General features: G+C 41.3%; 1 protein-coding gene across 1 annotated transcript in view; it reads right to left on the reverse strand.

The window, feature by feature from the left end:
* Positions 1-5,019, reverse strand: part of PSMD10 (proteasome 26S subunit, non-ATPase 10) — a 7,865-nt gene extending 2,846 nt beyond the window's left edge. The window contains exons 1-4 of the mRNA XM_007952422.1: positions 4,906-5,019; positions 1,933-2,031; positions 812-958; positions 553-719 (exon numbers count right to left, since the gene is read on the reverse strand). Of these exons, the coding sequence (XP_007950613.1) occupies positions 553-719; positions 812-958; positions 1,933-2,031; positions 4,906-5,019 (527 nt within the window). The remainder of the gene's footprint in view (positions 1-552; positions 720-811; positions 959-1,932; positions 2,032-4,905) is intronic.
* Between the last annotated feature and the right edge of the window lie 7,737 nt (positions 5,020-12,756).

The following is a 12,756-nucleotide window of genomic DNA, read 5'->3' on the forward strand; positions in this document are numbered from 1 at the left end:
TAGGAGCTCTGGTAGCATAGTGCCTAAGGCACTTGACTGCTAACCAGAAGGCTAGCGGTTCAAACCCACCAGCCACTCTGAAAGGAAGGCTGGGCAATCTACTTCCAAAGTGATACCACCTCAGAAACTCAAGGAGGGATTGCTATGAGTCGGGTCCGACCCGACAGCACAGAACCAACCACCAACCAATGGCATTAGAAAATGCTTACAGTATATCACTAGGTGAAAAGAACAAGATATAAGAATATAAGACTAAATACACAGTATGATCAAAATTTTGTTTTTAAGAAAAAGTATATATAACTGTAAAATATATACATTTGTATACAAAAGTCAGGGGAAAATATACAAAGGTGTTATCAGTGGCTATTTCTGGGTAGCAAGATGATAGGCAATTTTTATCTTTATACTTTTGCATACTTTCTAAAATTTTTTTGCCATAAACATGTATTACATTTGTGAGTATAATAAAAAATAAATCATGTATAAGAATTATTGCTAAGAGCTAGTATCAGGTAGAATATATATGAATGACTGCTACTTGTCACTTACAGAGGAGTGTTACCCTCAGTGTCTTGGATATTTGTGGATGCTTTGTAGTACAGAAGAATATGAATCATCCTCAAGTTACCCTTGGCTGCTGCCCGGTGCAATGCTGTAGCATCAAGATGGTCCTTAGCATCGGGATTAGCCCCACCATCCAGTAACATGACAGCAATCTGGAAAGTAAAAGAAAATAAATGCAAACATCGATTTGTGTTTGCGTATATGCTTCTATCTCAAAAGAAGTAACCTAGGAATGGGACCATACCTCATGTCTATTTTTGGAAGCTGCATAATGCAGGGGGGTACAGCCATTGTGATTGACAGCATTCACTTGAGCACCTCTTCCCAGAAGGGCTTTTACAATCTCATCACGGCCAGCAGAAGCAGCAATATGAAGAGGAGACCAGCCGGCCTGTAAGAGGTGGGTAGTACAAAACCCAGGGGAAAAAAGTCACAGTTATTAATGATAATATTATAGGCAGACAATATTTATAGCCTGTGAAAGAGCTTTGTGCAAATGGCTTTTAAAAAATAACATTCTTCATTTTTTCCTCATTAAGCACTACAGAAAATTTGGAACCAGAATATAAAAAAAGAAAAAAATCGGTAACTCCTTAACACCAAGATAAATATATGTAATTCTAATTTTAATGTGTTTTCTTCCACCTATTATTTCTTTTAAAATAAAAATTGGGATCATGTGATCTGAAGTTTGTGAGCTTCATTTTCCACTCATTGTCTTGTGAACATTGTTCCATTTCATTCTTTGAAAACATAACTTTATTGGTTGTATATTATATTATTTTATCATATGTATATATGTTACTGTATTCAACTATTCTTCCATTAAATTACTTTCGTTTCTTTGCTATTATAATTATTACTTCAGTGACCAGACTCCAAAAGGTATCCTTACCTACAAAAGGTGTTCCATCCTTATTCTTCACAAGTTTAATTCTAATATGACCAATACCATTACATGAATCTCTCTATACAACAAAAAGGTATCTAGGGTCTCATTATTCAGGCAGTACTCACTTTAAAAAAAAAAAAAAAACCCAACATAATAAAAAGGGTTTATATTCTCTCAAAGGTCACTGTAATAGGCCTTGATCTCTATTAGAAATCAGTTTCTGTATATTTTGGCTAGGGGAAATGAGGCACAGAGAAGGTATATGGTTTATCATAAATCATAGAGTGGCAAAACTAACATTCTAAAATAATGTGGCCACTAATCCTGTGTTGGTCACCAAGGCCATGCTGTAATTGCCCAGTCATAAAGGTTACAATTACGTTTATGAACTAAACAAATAACTCAGGCTTCAGTAAACACCAGCCTGGAGTCTAAAGATAACTGGGAATTTATCAATTCTGCCTAGTACTTACATCATCTTTATCATTCACTGGCACTCCAAGTTGCAGTAAGAATTCAACTATTTCTGTATGTCCTGCTGAGCACGCCCAATGCAAAGGAGCTCTGCTATCCTACACAGGAAACAGAGAAGCAATAAGATCAACATTCTTGAAGAGAAATAGAACTAAGGCGAGAAAGCAGAAAAGTCAATACTGGGCCTATACATTCTGTAGTTTGGAAATAAGAAATGGAGAACACTGGATCCTCAGGTAGGAAGCCTTTAATTGTATTACTTACTAGTATAAGAGAGACCAAGTCCTATTAAATCTCAATAGTAAATAATTATTTAGTATTACCAGACCATAAGGAAAGTAAACTAGGTAAAGGTGGGGCCTATTTTCAGTTTGAGTATTAAAAGCACTGTTGTTGCTGTTGTTGTCATGTGCCTTCGAGTCAAACCCGACTCATAGCGACCCCTCCTTGGGTTTCCGAGGCAGTATCACTACGGAAGTAGGATTGCCCAACCTTCCTTCCAAGGAGTGGCTGGTGGGTTTGAACCGCCAGCCGTCTGGTTAGCAGGCAAGTGTCTTAGCCACTATGCTACCAGAGCTCCCACTGAAAGCACTAGAAAAGGAAAACAAAACAAAACAAAACAACCTAGAAATCAGGGTTTTGGGTTTTTTTTTTTTTTCCTTTTCTATTAAAAGCACTAGAAAAGAGGAGAAAAAAAAAACCCCAAAAACCCTGATTTCTAGGTTTTAGTAACATAGGGGGATTACATCAATCAACTCTGGGCAATATACAGCAATGAAAGCAGTAGAAGCAGAAATCGATTTCAATGCTCTGGGAGATAGAATTTGGCTGTTTACTATTACATTATTTATGTACTTTTAAATAATGTAATTTTTGTGACTATGAGTACTATCATTATCAAAAGAAAAGAAGGGGACTAAACATGTCAGGCACTGTGTTAGAAGTTTTACATACACTGTCTCATTTAATTCCCACCCTATACAGTGGATATTATTCCCATTTTACAGATGAGGAAACTAAGACTCCTCAGGGTAAGCAACTTGTCCAGTCACAGAGGTAGTAAGAGGTACAGTTTGGCTACAAACCTGTCAGACTCTGAAATTTCTACTACCATACTGACCTCCACCCACCAGCCACTCCTTGGAAGGAAGATGGGGCAATCTACTTCTGTAGTGATACCACCTCAGAAACCCAAGGAGGGGTCACTATTAGTCGGGTATGACTCGATGGCATATAACAACAATACTGACCTCCAAGTTAGATGTTCTAGAAAGAACATGAATTTATGGGGAGGAAATGTTCATAAAACCTATTAAAATATATACATACATATATATACATAAAAGCCCTGGTGGCGTAGAACCTAAGGCATTTGACTGCTAACGAGAGGCTGGTGGTTCAAACCTCCCAGCCACTATGTGGAAGGAAGACAGGCAATCTACTTCTATAAAGATTCACCGCCTTGGAAACCCAATGGGGGTCTATGAGTTAGAATCCACACAATGGCAGTGAGTTTCATTTTCGTTTATTATATTTCTTAGTCAAACTTGTATTTTTATAAAAATGGCATTTTAAACTTTATTACAATAAATTCCAAACACATAAAAATGAAGGAATATAGTAGGAACCCAAATGCCTGTCACAGATTTAATAACTGATATTCTGCCATATTTGCTTCATCTACTTTTTTTCCTTTGCTGAGATTTTTTTTAAATATATTCCAAAGATCATGACTCTTTACCCCTAAATATTTCAGTGCACATCTCTGAAAAAGATGCTTTCTTACTTAACTACCAGATCTTTGTTACACCTATTAAAATGAACATAACTCCTTTCTAACATCCAATACTCAGTCTGTATTCAAATGTCTTCAACTGTTCCCCATCTTTTTGCAGTTGTTTTCCTTAAATCAGGATTCAAACAAAGTCCATAAATTGCATTTGATTTTGTTTCTTAAGTCTCTTGCATGATCTTGAACAGCACCCCCCTTTTTTTGCCATTGACTTGATGAAGAATCGTTAAATTTTCAGTAACAGTAAATAATTATTAAATATCACCAGAACATAATGAAAGTCAACCAAGTAATGGTGGGGCCATTTTCAGGTTGAGTAATAGAGTTAAGTTCCAGCAAAGAATAACACTTTATTGATTTCTAATGGCCATTCAAAAAATCATAAAATAAAGTAAGCAGTTAACACTGTCTCCCTAGTGCTCGGAACGATTCCTGTCAAATAGGAGGCATCTTTAAATGTTTGTTGGCTTACTATGCGCATGGCAAATCTTTCTAGAAACTCTGGGAGAAAACGTGAGGGTCCTTTGAGCAGAAAGAAACACTTCTCAAATGTCCTTTCACTTTTCTTCCGTCTCTGTTTAGAACGCCTGTTCAGCCCACCTGGAAATCCCACTCATCCCTCCTAGTTCCAACCCTTCCCTTCGCCACGCCTTTTCCAGTTACGACAATATTCAGCTCTCACAAGAGAAATTAAATCAAGTCCTTCCATTACATGTGCTGGAAGCACCACGTAAACTTCTCTCCCGAGCATCTACCACAATTTGTAACCGTACATATGTCTTTGTGATTGTTTTATTCATGTCTGCTTCTTCCATTCAACCGCACCTCCAGTGCATAGCCAATTGCCTGCCACAGAAGAGGCTTTCAGTTACACGTGGTTTAGTCAGATAAAATTGTTAGTGAAGGCAAAGAAACCCACATTAACAGCTTTCCTCCTCCCGGTTACCTCAAAGATGGGTGCATTGCTGGGCAAGTCGGTAGACGTTCTAGAAATATCCAAAACTTAAAGAGCTCAGTACTGGGCAAAAAAGTATCCAAGGCCTGTGGGGCTAGCCCCCGCGGCCCGGTTCTGAGACCTGAATATAGCGGGTGTAAGGATGAGGCGGCGGGGTTGGGCAGGGCTTGGGAAGTCACGTAGGGGTTGGCCGCCGCCACCGCCTGGGAAGAGGCGCTGCTTTACCTGGTCAGTTGTAGTCGCCAGGGATCTATCGGCCAGAATCTTCTCCTTTAACTCCTCCAGCTTCCCATTGTAGGCCAGGTTGCAGGCCGTTAGGTTAGACACATGCGCCTCCATCTCGCTTTCTTCAGGCTCTCCGTCAAGCCGGACCAAGGACCGCCTCAGTCGTTGGCTCTGGAGCCAATCAAAAGAGCCCGTAGATCCCCACCAACCAATAATCTTTCTCGTTCTCTTTTCCCTTGTTTGGGAGCCTCTGGGAGTTGGAGTTTGGGAGCAGTTCCGGGTAGGGGAGTTGCCTTTCCTCCCCAACCGACTCTCTAACTTGGCAGCGCTGAACTACAAGTCCCAGGGTCCCTTGCGGCCGCCGTAGTCAAGTGGCCGGTGGAATTGGCCCAGGATGACAGCTGGAGAATGGAGTCAGGTACGGGGAACTGCTTCATGAGGAATACTGTGGAAGAGCCGGGGTGGGTGGTTGCCCATTGAGTCGGCCACACAGAACGGGTGTGGGGTCAGGGCAAGAGAGGTATGGGACCCTAAAGGTTCTATCCCCCGGGGGCCCTGACCTGCAGTGCTAGGCGGAAGGGACAACGGTTGGAGCTGGGAACTACCTCCTGAGCTCCTACAGATGATTGTGGCTACCCTCCCCCTCTCTTCCACTGCCAGGGGAGTGGAAAGAAGTAGGAGGTAAATACTCTGACATCTCGGCGGAGTGGCATCAGGGCAGGATTCTGTCACAGCAGTGTTAGCATATGACACCATAGTAAGGTGATGTGCCAGGGTGATGCCAACGGCAGGGTGTGATGCCGTGGGAGCCACTTGATATCTAAGATTCCTTGGTGAGTTCACGTCATGGTGACATCACAACTTGATGAGAGTCATCCTAGGGATACTGTGGTGTGGTATTACTTTAATATCATAATAGTGATGACCTGGTGGCTTTGCTAGAACTATTAAGTGTTTCTATTTATGGAAACCAGAAATAGTGCAATAGCAAAAGAGATGCAAGGCTTACCCTTTATAGGGCGTATCTGGAGGGGCATTGTGCTCAAATTAGGTAATGATAAAAATACACTCAAGAAAGAGACTGATTATGTTTATCCTGTTATAGTGTAGAACTGGGGTTGGTAAACATTTTCTGTAAAGAGTCAGAGAGTGAATGTTTTAGGCTTTGCAGACCAAAAAAAAAAAAGCAAAATCGAGGGGATTATGTATGTATTTATATAACATGAAAGAAAACTAATTTCAAGAAATATTTATTGAAAAAATTAAAATATAATAATACTTTCCTTTTTTAAAAAATACAGAACTACTAATGAGAAGAATGGAATTATTTTTTGAGGGATAACATTTTGCTTAGTTGGGGTTCAAAGTTATTGTTCCCTATTACAAAAATTACTTCCAAAAGTTCATCTGTTAATGCTGATCTCTAATGAAATTTTACATATTTCATCTTTGAAAATGTTTTTTTTAAAAGATACCAAAAAGATTGCCCAGCCTTCCTTCTGAGGAGTAGCTGGTGGGTTTGAACTGCCAGTCTTCTGGTTAGCAGCCTAATGCTTTAGGCACTACACCACCAGAGCTCCTGCCATACTGATAGAAGGCCACAAAGCTATGTTTTTTTTTTTTATTTTAATGTTTTATTTAAATATATATTTTTAAATATTTAGAATAGCTTTAGATTTATAGAGAAGTTGCAAAGATAGTACAGCGTTACCATATACCCCTCACTCAATTTCCCCTATTTTAAATTTTTTAACAGCATTATTGAAGTATATTTTGCATATCATAAAATTCACACATTTCAAGTATACAATTCAGTGATTTTTAGTAACTTTACAGAGTGGTGTAACTGTCATCATAAATCAATTTTAGAACATTTTCATTGCCCCAATTAGATCCTTCATGTCTGTTTACAGTTAACCCCATCCTCACTCCCAGCCCTAGGGGACTACTAAACTACTTCCTTTCCCTGTAAATGACTACTAATCTACTTTCTGTCCCTACAAATATTCCTGTTCTAGACATTTTATATAAATGGAACCATACAATCTATAGTGTTTTCTGTCTGGTTTCTTTCATTTAGTATGTTTTTGAGGTTCTTCTTGCTTCTTCCCTATTGTTGCATATGTTAATACCTCATTTTAATTGCTGAATAGCATTCTATTGTATGGATATAGCACATTTACTTTAGCCATTCATCAGTTGATGGGCTTTGGGAATGCTTCACCTTTTGGCTGTTGGTGGCTGGTGAACAATGCTGCGGAGAGCATTTGCTTGTAAGTCTGTGTGGACAAGTATTTTCATTTCTTTTAGGTAGATCTCTAAAGGTGGAATTTCTGGGTCATATCACAAATTTATGTTTAACTTTTTGAGGAAATGCCAGACTCTTTACCAAATTGGCTGTATCATTCTACCTTTCCACCAACAATGTATGAGGGTTCAAATTTATTTCTTTAGCAATACTAGTTAATGTCTTTGTTTAATAGTTGTTCTAGTGGGTGTGAAGGAGCCCTGGTGGCACACTAGTTAAAGTGCTCAGCTGTGGACCCAAAGGTTCATGGTAGTTTCCATAACGATTTATGGTCTTGAAAAACCTATGGGGGTAGTTCTGCTCTGTCCTATAGGGTCCTTACGAGTCAGAATGGACTCCACGGCAATGGGTTTGAGTGGGTGTGAAATGGTATCTTATTGTGGTTTTGTTGTTTTGACTAGTGACAGTATGGGAGGTATACATAAGGCATGTTGACTTTATGTGTGATTTAAACAATGTTAGTTGTTGAAATGACTACTGCAGAATAAGTTTCATATATAAGCACTCTTCTGCCCTGTAACTTTAGGTTGAATTAAGAGACTTTATTGATTCTTCAGCAAAAGCTGATTTCCAAAGCCATTTAGGGTTAGATAATAGTGCTTGTGGGATATTCCTGTAATCATTTAAAAGTGTAAAAATTATGCTTACCTTGCTTACAGTATGAAAACAGGAGGTGGGTGAATATGGCCTGCTAGCTGTAGTTTGTTGGCTCCTGGTGTAGAACAAAATTGTCTCATGTGTGGTAGATGTTCAATAAATATCCAGTTGATTACAGAGGTAAAGTAGGCCTGTTGTGTTCTTCATGGATAATTGGGCATAGTGATATTTTACCTTAATAATACATCAAGGAATTTGATCTGATTGTTAGAAACAGCTGGAAAAACAATTCCAAGTCCTCTCCTACTGACTGACTTCTTTGGGTAATCTTTTATAGACAGTACATTTTGCTATTGTATCTTTTCTTTTGTTTGATATGACATGATGGTTAACTTTTAATTCTAAGTCATGTTAGGCCAGGACTAAGGTACTTTTACCTTTGACTTTTTGAGAGCTTTGGCAAGCCAAATAGATCTTTAGGGGAGAAGGTATCTCCTTCTTTGTTGCTGGCCTCAAATTTTGGAGAAATTATATAGTTACCACTTATGTCCATGGAAAGTCAAAAGGGGTCCTCTTTGAGTTTGACTCCCTTGCTGCTCATACTATTGTATGTTCCCTATTGCCATTTATACTGGTTACATAGATTCTAGGTCCTAGAGCAAGCCAAGTTCATCTTCTAGGCTTAAAGAATAATGCTAATAATAACTAGCATCTGCAGATCATAGATGCCATATATTGGGCGAGGGGCTTTACATGGGTTTATCTCATTTAATCCTCATATCAATTCTATGAGGTAGGTACAATTGTCCATTTTTTTAAATGAGAAAATGGGCACAGAGAAGTGAGGTAACATGCCTAAGGTCACACACATAATTTAGTAAACTGGAGCTAAAATTGAAATCCAGAACTATTCTACCCCAAAAACCTAGTACGTAACCACTGCAAAATATTGCTAAATATTGCTGAAGGTGGAATTGTGTGTAATGCAAACCCTAGATGATGTAATACTAATTCCTGTCAGGGTTCTCTGGGCTGTAGCTGTACCCATGATTGTGGGGAAATGACATGTTTTATGTACTGTAGACCAGCACTGTCTGATAGAACTTTTTGTGATGATGGAAAACACTCTTGACAAAAGGGCTTGGAGGTAGCCTCTGACCTCTAACTTTACAAGCGGAGAGAAGGATCAACCTCAGCAGGCCAAGGCCCATTCCTATGAGGTGGAGGTCACACATACCACCACCCTCCAACCTTTTTACTGGTTCTGACATCAACCATCCCTCCCACAGCACTTTCTACTTCTCTGCTGGGGTTGATAATTCATTGTGATGGCCACACAGAACTCACAGACAGTACTCATGATTATGGGGTTAAGACAACTAACTAGTTACAATTCAGGATCATGAATACTTCAGGATACAGTTTTTCGATCAGGAGAGCCTCCCTTCAGCTGTGCCCAAAGGCAGGTCTCTCTCTGGCCCTTGTCTAAGCACTGCTTGCAAAAGTGTTAAAAAGCTCTTTTAGCTCTGCTGATAGGTGCTCAGAGTAGCATCCCGCTTGGTCAGCACACCTGCTGCCTGAAGGGCCTCAGCTTTTTTGCTCCATGGTCCAGGAGGCCCATCACTCTCTCTTGGTGGTCTCTTGGTTCTGCTGCCTCTGTTGCTGCTGTTTCTCTATCACTGCATCTTTGTCATCTCTGAGGTCATACGTAGCTCTCTGTTTCCTGGATTGAGGAGGTTCAGCACAGCGATCTTGGGTTATTACAACAAACTCCACTCCTGGCTCTTTCTTGATGGTAATGAAATTCCCCTCTTTCCACCTCTGGCATGGCTCATTTTAAGCTTAGCGAGATGGCAAAACTGACCAATCCCCACTTTAGGGTTCCATGTACCTTATTTCCATGGCCTTACACCCACAAGAATGCCAAGCACCTTATTTACATTATCAACAAGTGTGGTGTAGTGAATTACTTGGCAGAGAGAGAGAGAGAGATGCCCTGGCAGAGAGAGGTAGTCACAGTGGAACCAAGAGGCATGAAACAGAATGGCTGGTTTACCTGGCCCACAGAGCAAGAAGGCTGAGTACCCTTGGGCAGGAGGCTTGCTGATAGAGTGGGGTGCACCTAGGTGTACCTATTGACAGAGCTGAAAGAGCTTTGTAACATTTGCCCAAGCAGGGCAGAGGTTAGGCTGAGAGGCCAAGGGCCAGAGAGGCCAAGGGCCAGAGAGGCATGCCTGAAGGCACAGCAGAGGGGAGACTGTCCTGATCAAAGAATTGTATCCTGAGAACATTCCTGAACCTGAATTATAGCCTGTTACTTCCCTAATAAACTCCATAATGTTGAGTATTGTCTGTGAGTTTTGTGTGGCCATTGCAAGGATTTATCAAATCCAGCAGAGAAGTAGTGAGTGGCATGGGAGAGACAGTTGGTATCAGAATTGGTAAAAGGCTGGAGGGTGACCACATGTCTGGCCTCATAGGAATAAACTTTGGGCTGTTGATGGTGATTCTGTCTTCCTCTTGTGAAGTTAGAGGAGGTGAGAAGATGTCTCCTCCCTGACCTTTTTGCCATTGGCATCAGAAGCAGGGTTCCTTGCAAGCTCCAGATTTATGGAAGCATAGGACTATGTAAGAGAAAGAAGGAAGGGGCCTAGGAAGTAAACTTTTGATTTTTAGATGGTTACTTTGGTTGTTGTTACCTATAATGGCCAATTACAGAGATAATATAGCTGGGCTGAGGGGAGAAAGGCCTGAGGCAAGAGCCAGGCAGATTAAAGGAAAGGAGATAATTGATTCAGAGGCTAGGGCTTTTGGTTATACCCAGCCAAGGCCCAAGGCCATATGCATAGAATGGGAAGATCCTCAAGGTGAGGAGATGAAACTAGAATATTTAAAAAGGATTATGTGTTTATCTGAATGTACTATGGATATTGAATATTCTCTTACCTAGTTGTATGTTAGAGAAGAATATTGGGAATGGATAATAGAGAGCATGTAAGTGTGCCTTCAGCCAATACTTGATTGGATATGTTAAAAAAGGGAAATAGAATTTGCCCAGAAGAAACACAGGCTTTTGTTTCAAGCCCTGTGTGTAGAGTATAGGGGGCCTAGGTAGAAAACTTGAGCCTCACCCAGAACTACTGAGAAAACAGAAGATTTGCGTTTGAAGACAGGACCTGCAGAGAAGAGAAAAAAAAAAATTACTGTTAGGCTTTTTGAATTTCAAGCCAGCAGTTTGGCTTTGGGTGCATCAAAGCAGGAAAGTCTTGGCCCTTGAGAGAAACTCCTTCTAGGACTGGAAGTTAAAGGAAGATGGCCAGATGGCCTTGTATGCTGCTCCCTTGTGACTGACCACCTGGGTCCACTTGAAGAGTGGAAATGGGGGAAGTGCAACCAAAAACCAAACTCACTGCCCTCGAGTCAGATTCCAGTCAGATGAGACTCATAGCGACCCATTCTTGGGTTTCCGAGGCAAACCTTCCTTCCAAGGAGTGGCTGGTGGGCTGAGTTTGGTACTCTTTGACCTAGGCCCAGAGGCTGGGGATGAGAGGAAGGGCTGGCTGGTCTGAAGTGCAATGAATTGTGAGCCTACGGGTATTGAAATAGTCCCTGAGGACTAGGGATAAGAGAGAGAATGTGCTGGGTGGTCTGAAGTGAAGGGAGGAATGCGCTTACCAATCTTGCAGCTGGTACCTGTGACCTAGCTGGGATGGCTAGGGCTGAGCTGACCAGAACCCCACCAAATGAAGATGAAGATGTTTGACACTGAGATGGTATTAAGTTGCTGCATTTTGTATGGCTTATTTTGGCCTGTTGTTGTTGTTATGTGCCATTGAGCCGGACCTAACTATAGTGACCCCTCTTTGGGTTTCCTAGGTGGTATCACTACAGAAGTAGATTGTCCAACTTTCCTTCCGAGGAGTGGCTGGTGGGTTTGAAACGCCAGCCTTCTGGTTAGCAGTCAAGTGCCTTAGGCACTATGCTACCAGAGCTCCCTTTGCTTATTTATGGATGCAGATGCTCAAAGTTCCAACTGGAAAATATTCTTCAGAGAGAAAGGAACATGCTTGTCTTCTCAGAGTGCTGGTTTGTTAGGCATGGGAAAATTGGAAACTGGCTATTTAAAATGGGGGGAGATAAAGGCATGAAGTGGTTGGCTTACACACTTTCATGGGTGTGGTTATTTTTAAGCTGATTGTGAAGGGGTTGATAATTTTTAAGTATGACAAGGACAACGGCTAGAAAAGCCAGGGAGCAGCCTACAGTGCAGTGAATTACTTGGTATGGTTTTCTAGCCTTAGTCTTTTTAACTCCCACAGGATTATGGGTAGGACCAGTAGTAAGGTGTGTAGAGCCCACCAGCCACTCCTCGGAAGGAAGGTTGGGCAATCCTACTTCCGTAGTGATACTGCCTTGGAAACCCAAGGAGGGGTCGCTATGAGTCAGGGCTGACTCGACGGCACCTAACAACAACAACAACAACCCTTGGGCAGGAGTCTTGCTGACAGAGTGGGGTGCACCTAGGTGTACCTATTGGCAGAGCTAAAAGAGCTTTGTAACACTTGCCCAAGCAGGGCAGAGGCCAGGCTGAGGGGCCAAGCAGAGAGGCCAAGGGCCAGAGAGGCATGCTTGAAAGCACAGCAGAGGGGAGACTGTCCTGATCAAAGAATCGTATCCTGAGCATGTTCCTGAACCTGAATTGTATCCTGTTGCTTCCCTAATAAACTCTATAATGTTGAGTATTGTCTGTGAGTTCTGTGTGGTCATTGCAAGGAATGATCAAATCCAGCAGAGAAGTAGTGAGTGACGTGGGAGGGACAGTTGGTATCAGAATTGGTAAAAGGCTGGAGGTGGTGGCATGTCTGGCCTCATAGGAATAAGCTTTGGACTGTTGATGGTGATTCTGTCTTTTGTGAAGTTAGAGGAGATCAGAAGATGTTGCCTCT

This window comes from Orycteropus afer, unplaced genomic scaffold, assembly GCF_000298275.1.
Source record: "Orycteropus afer afer isolate SDZICR_OR568_19922 unplaced genomic scaffold, OryAfe1.0 scaffold00336, whole genome shotgun sequence".
Lineage (NCBI taxonomy): Eukaryota > Metazoa > Chordata > Mammalia > Tubulidentata > Orycteropodidae > Orycteropus > Orycteropus afer.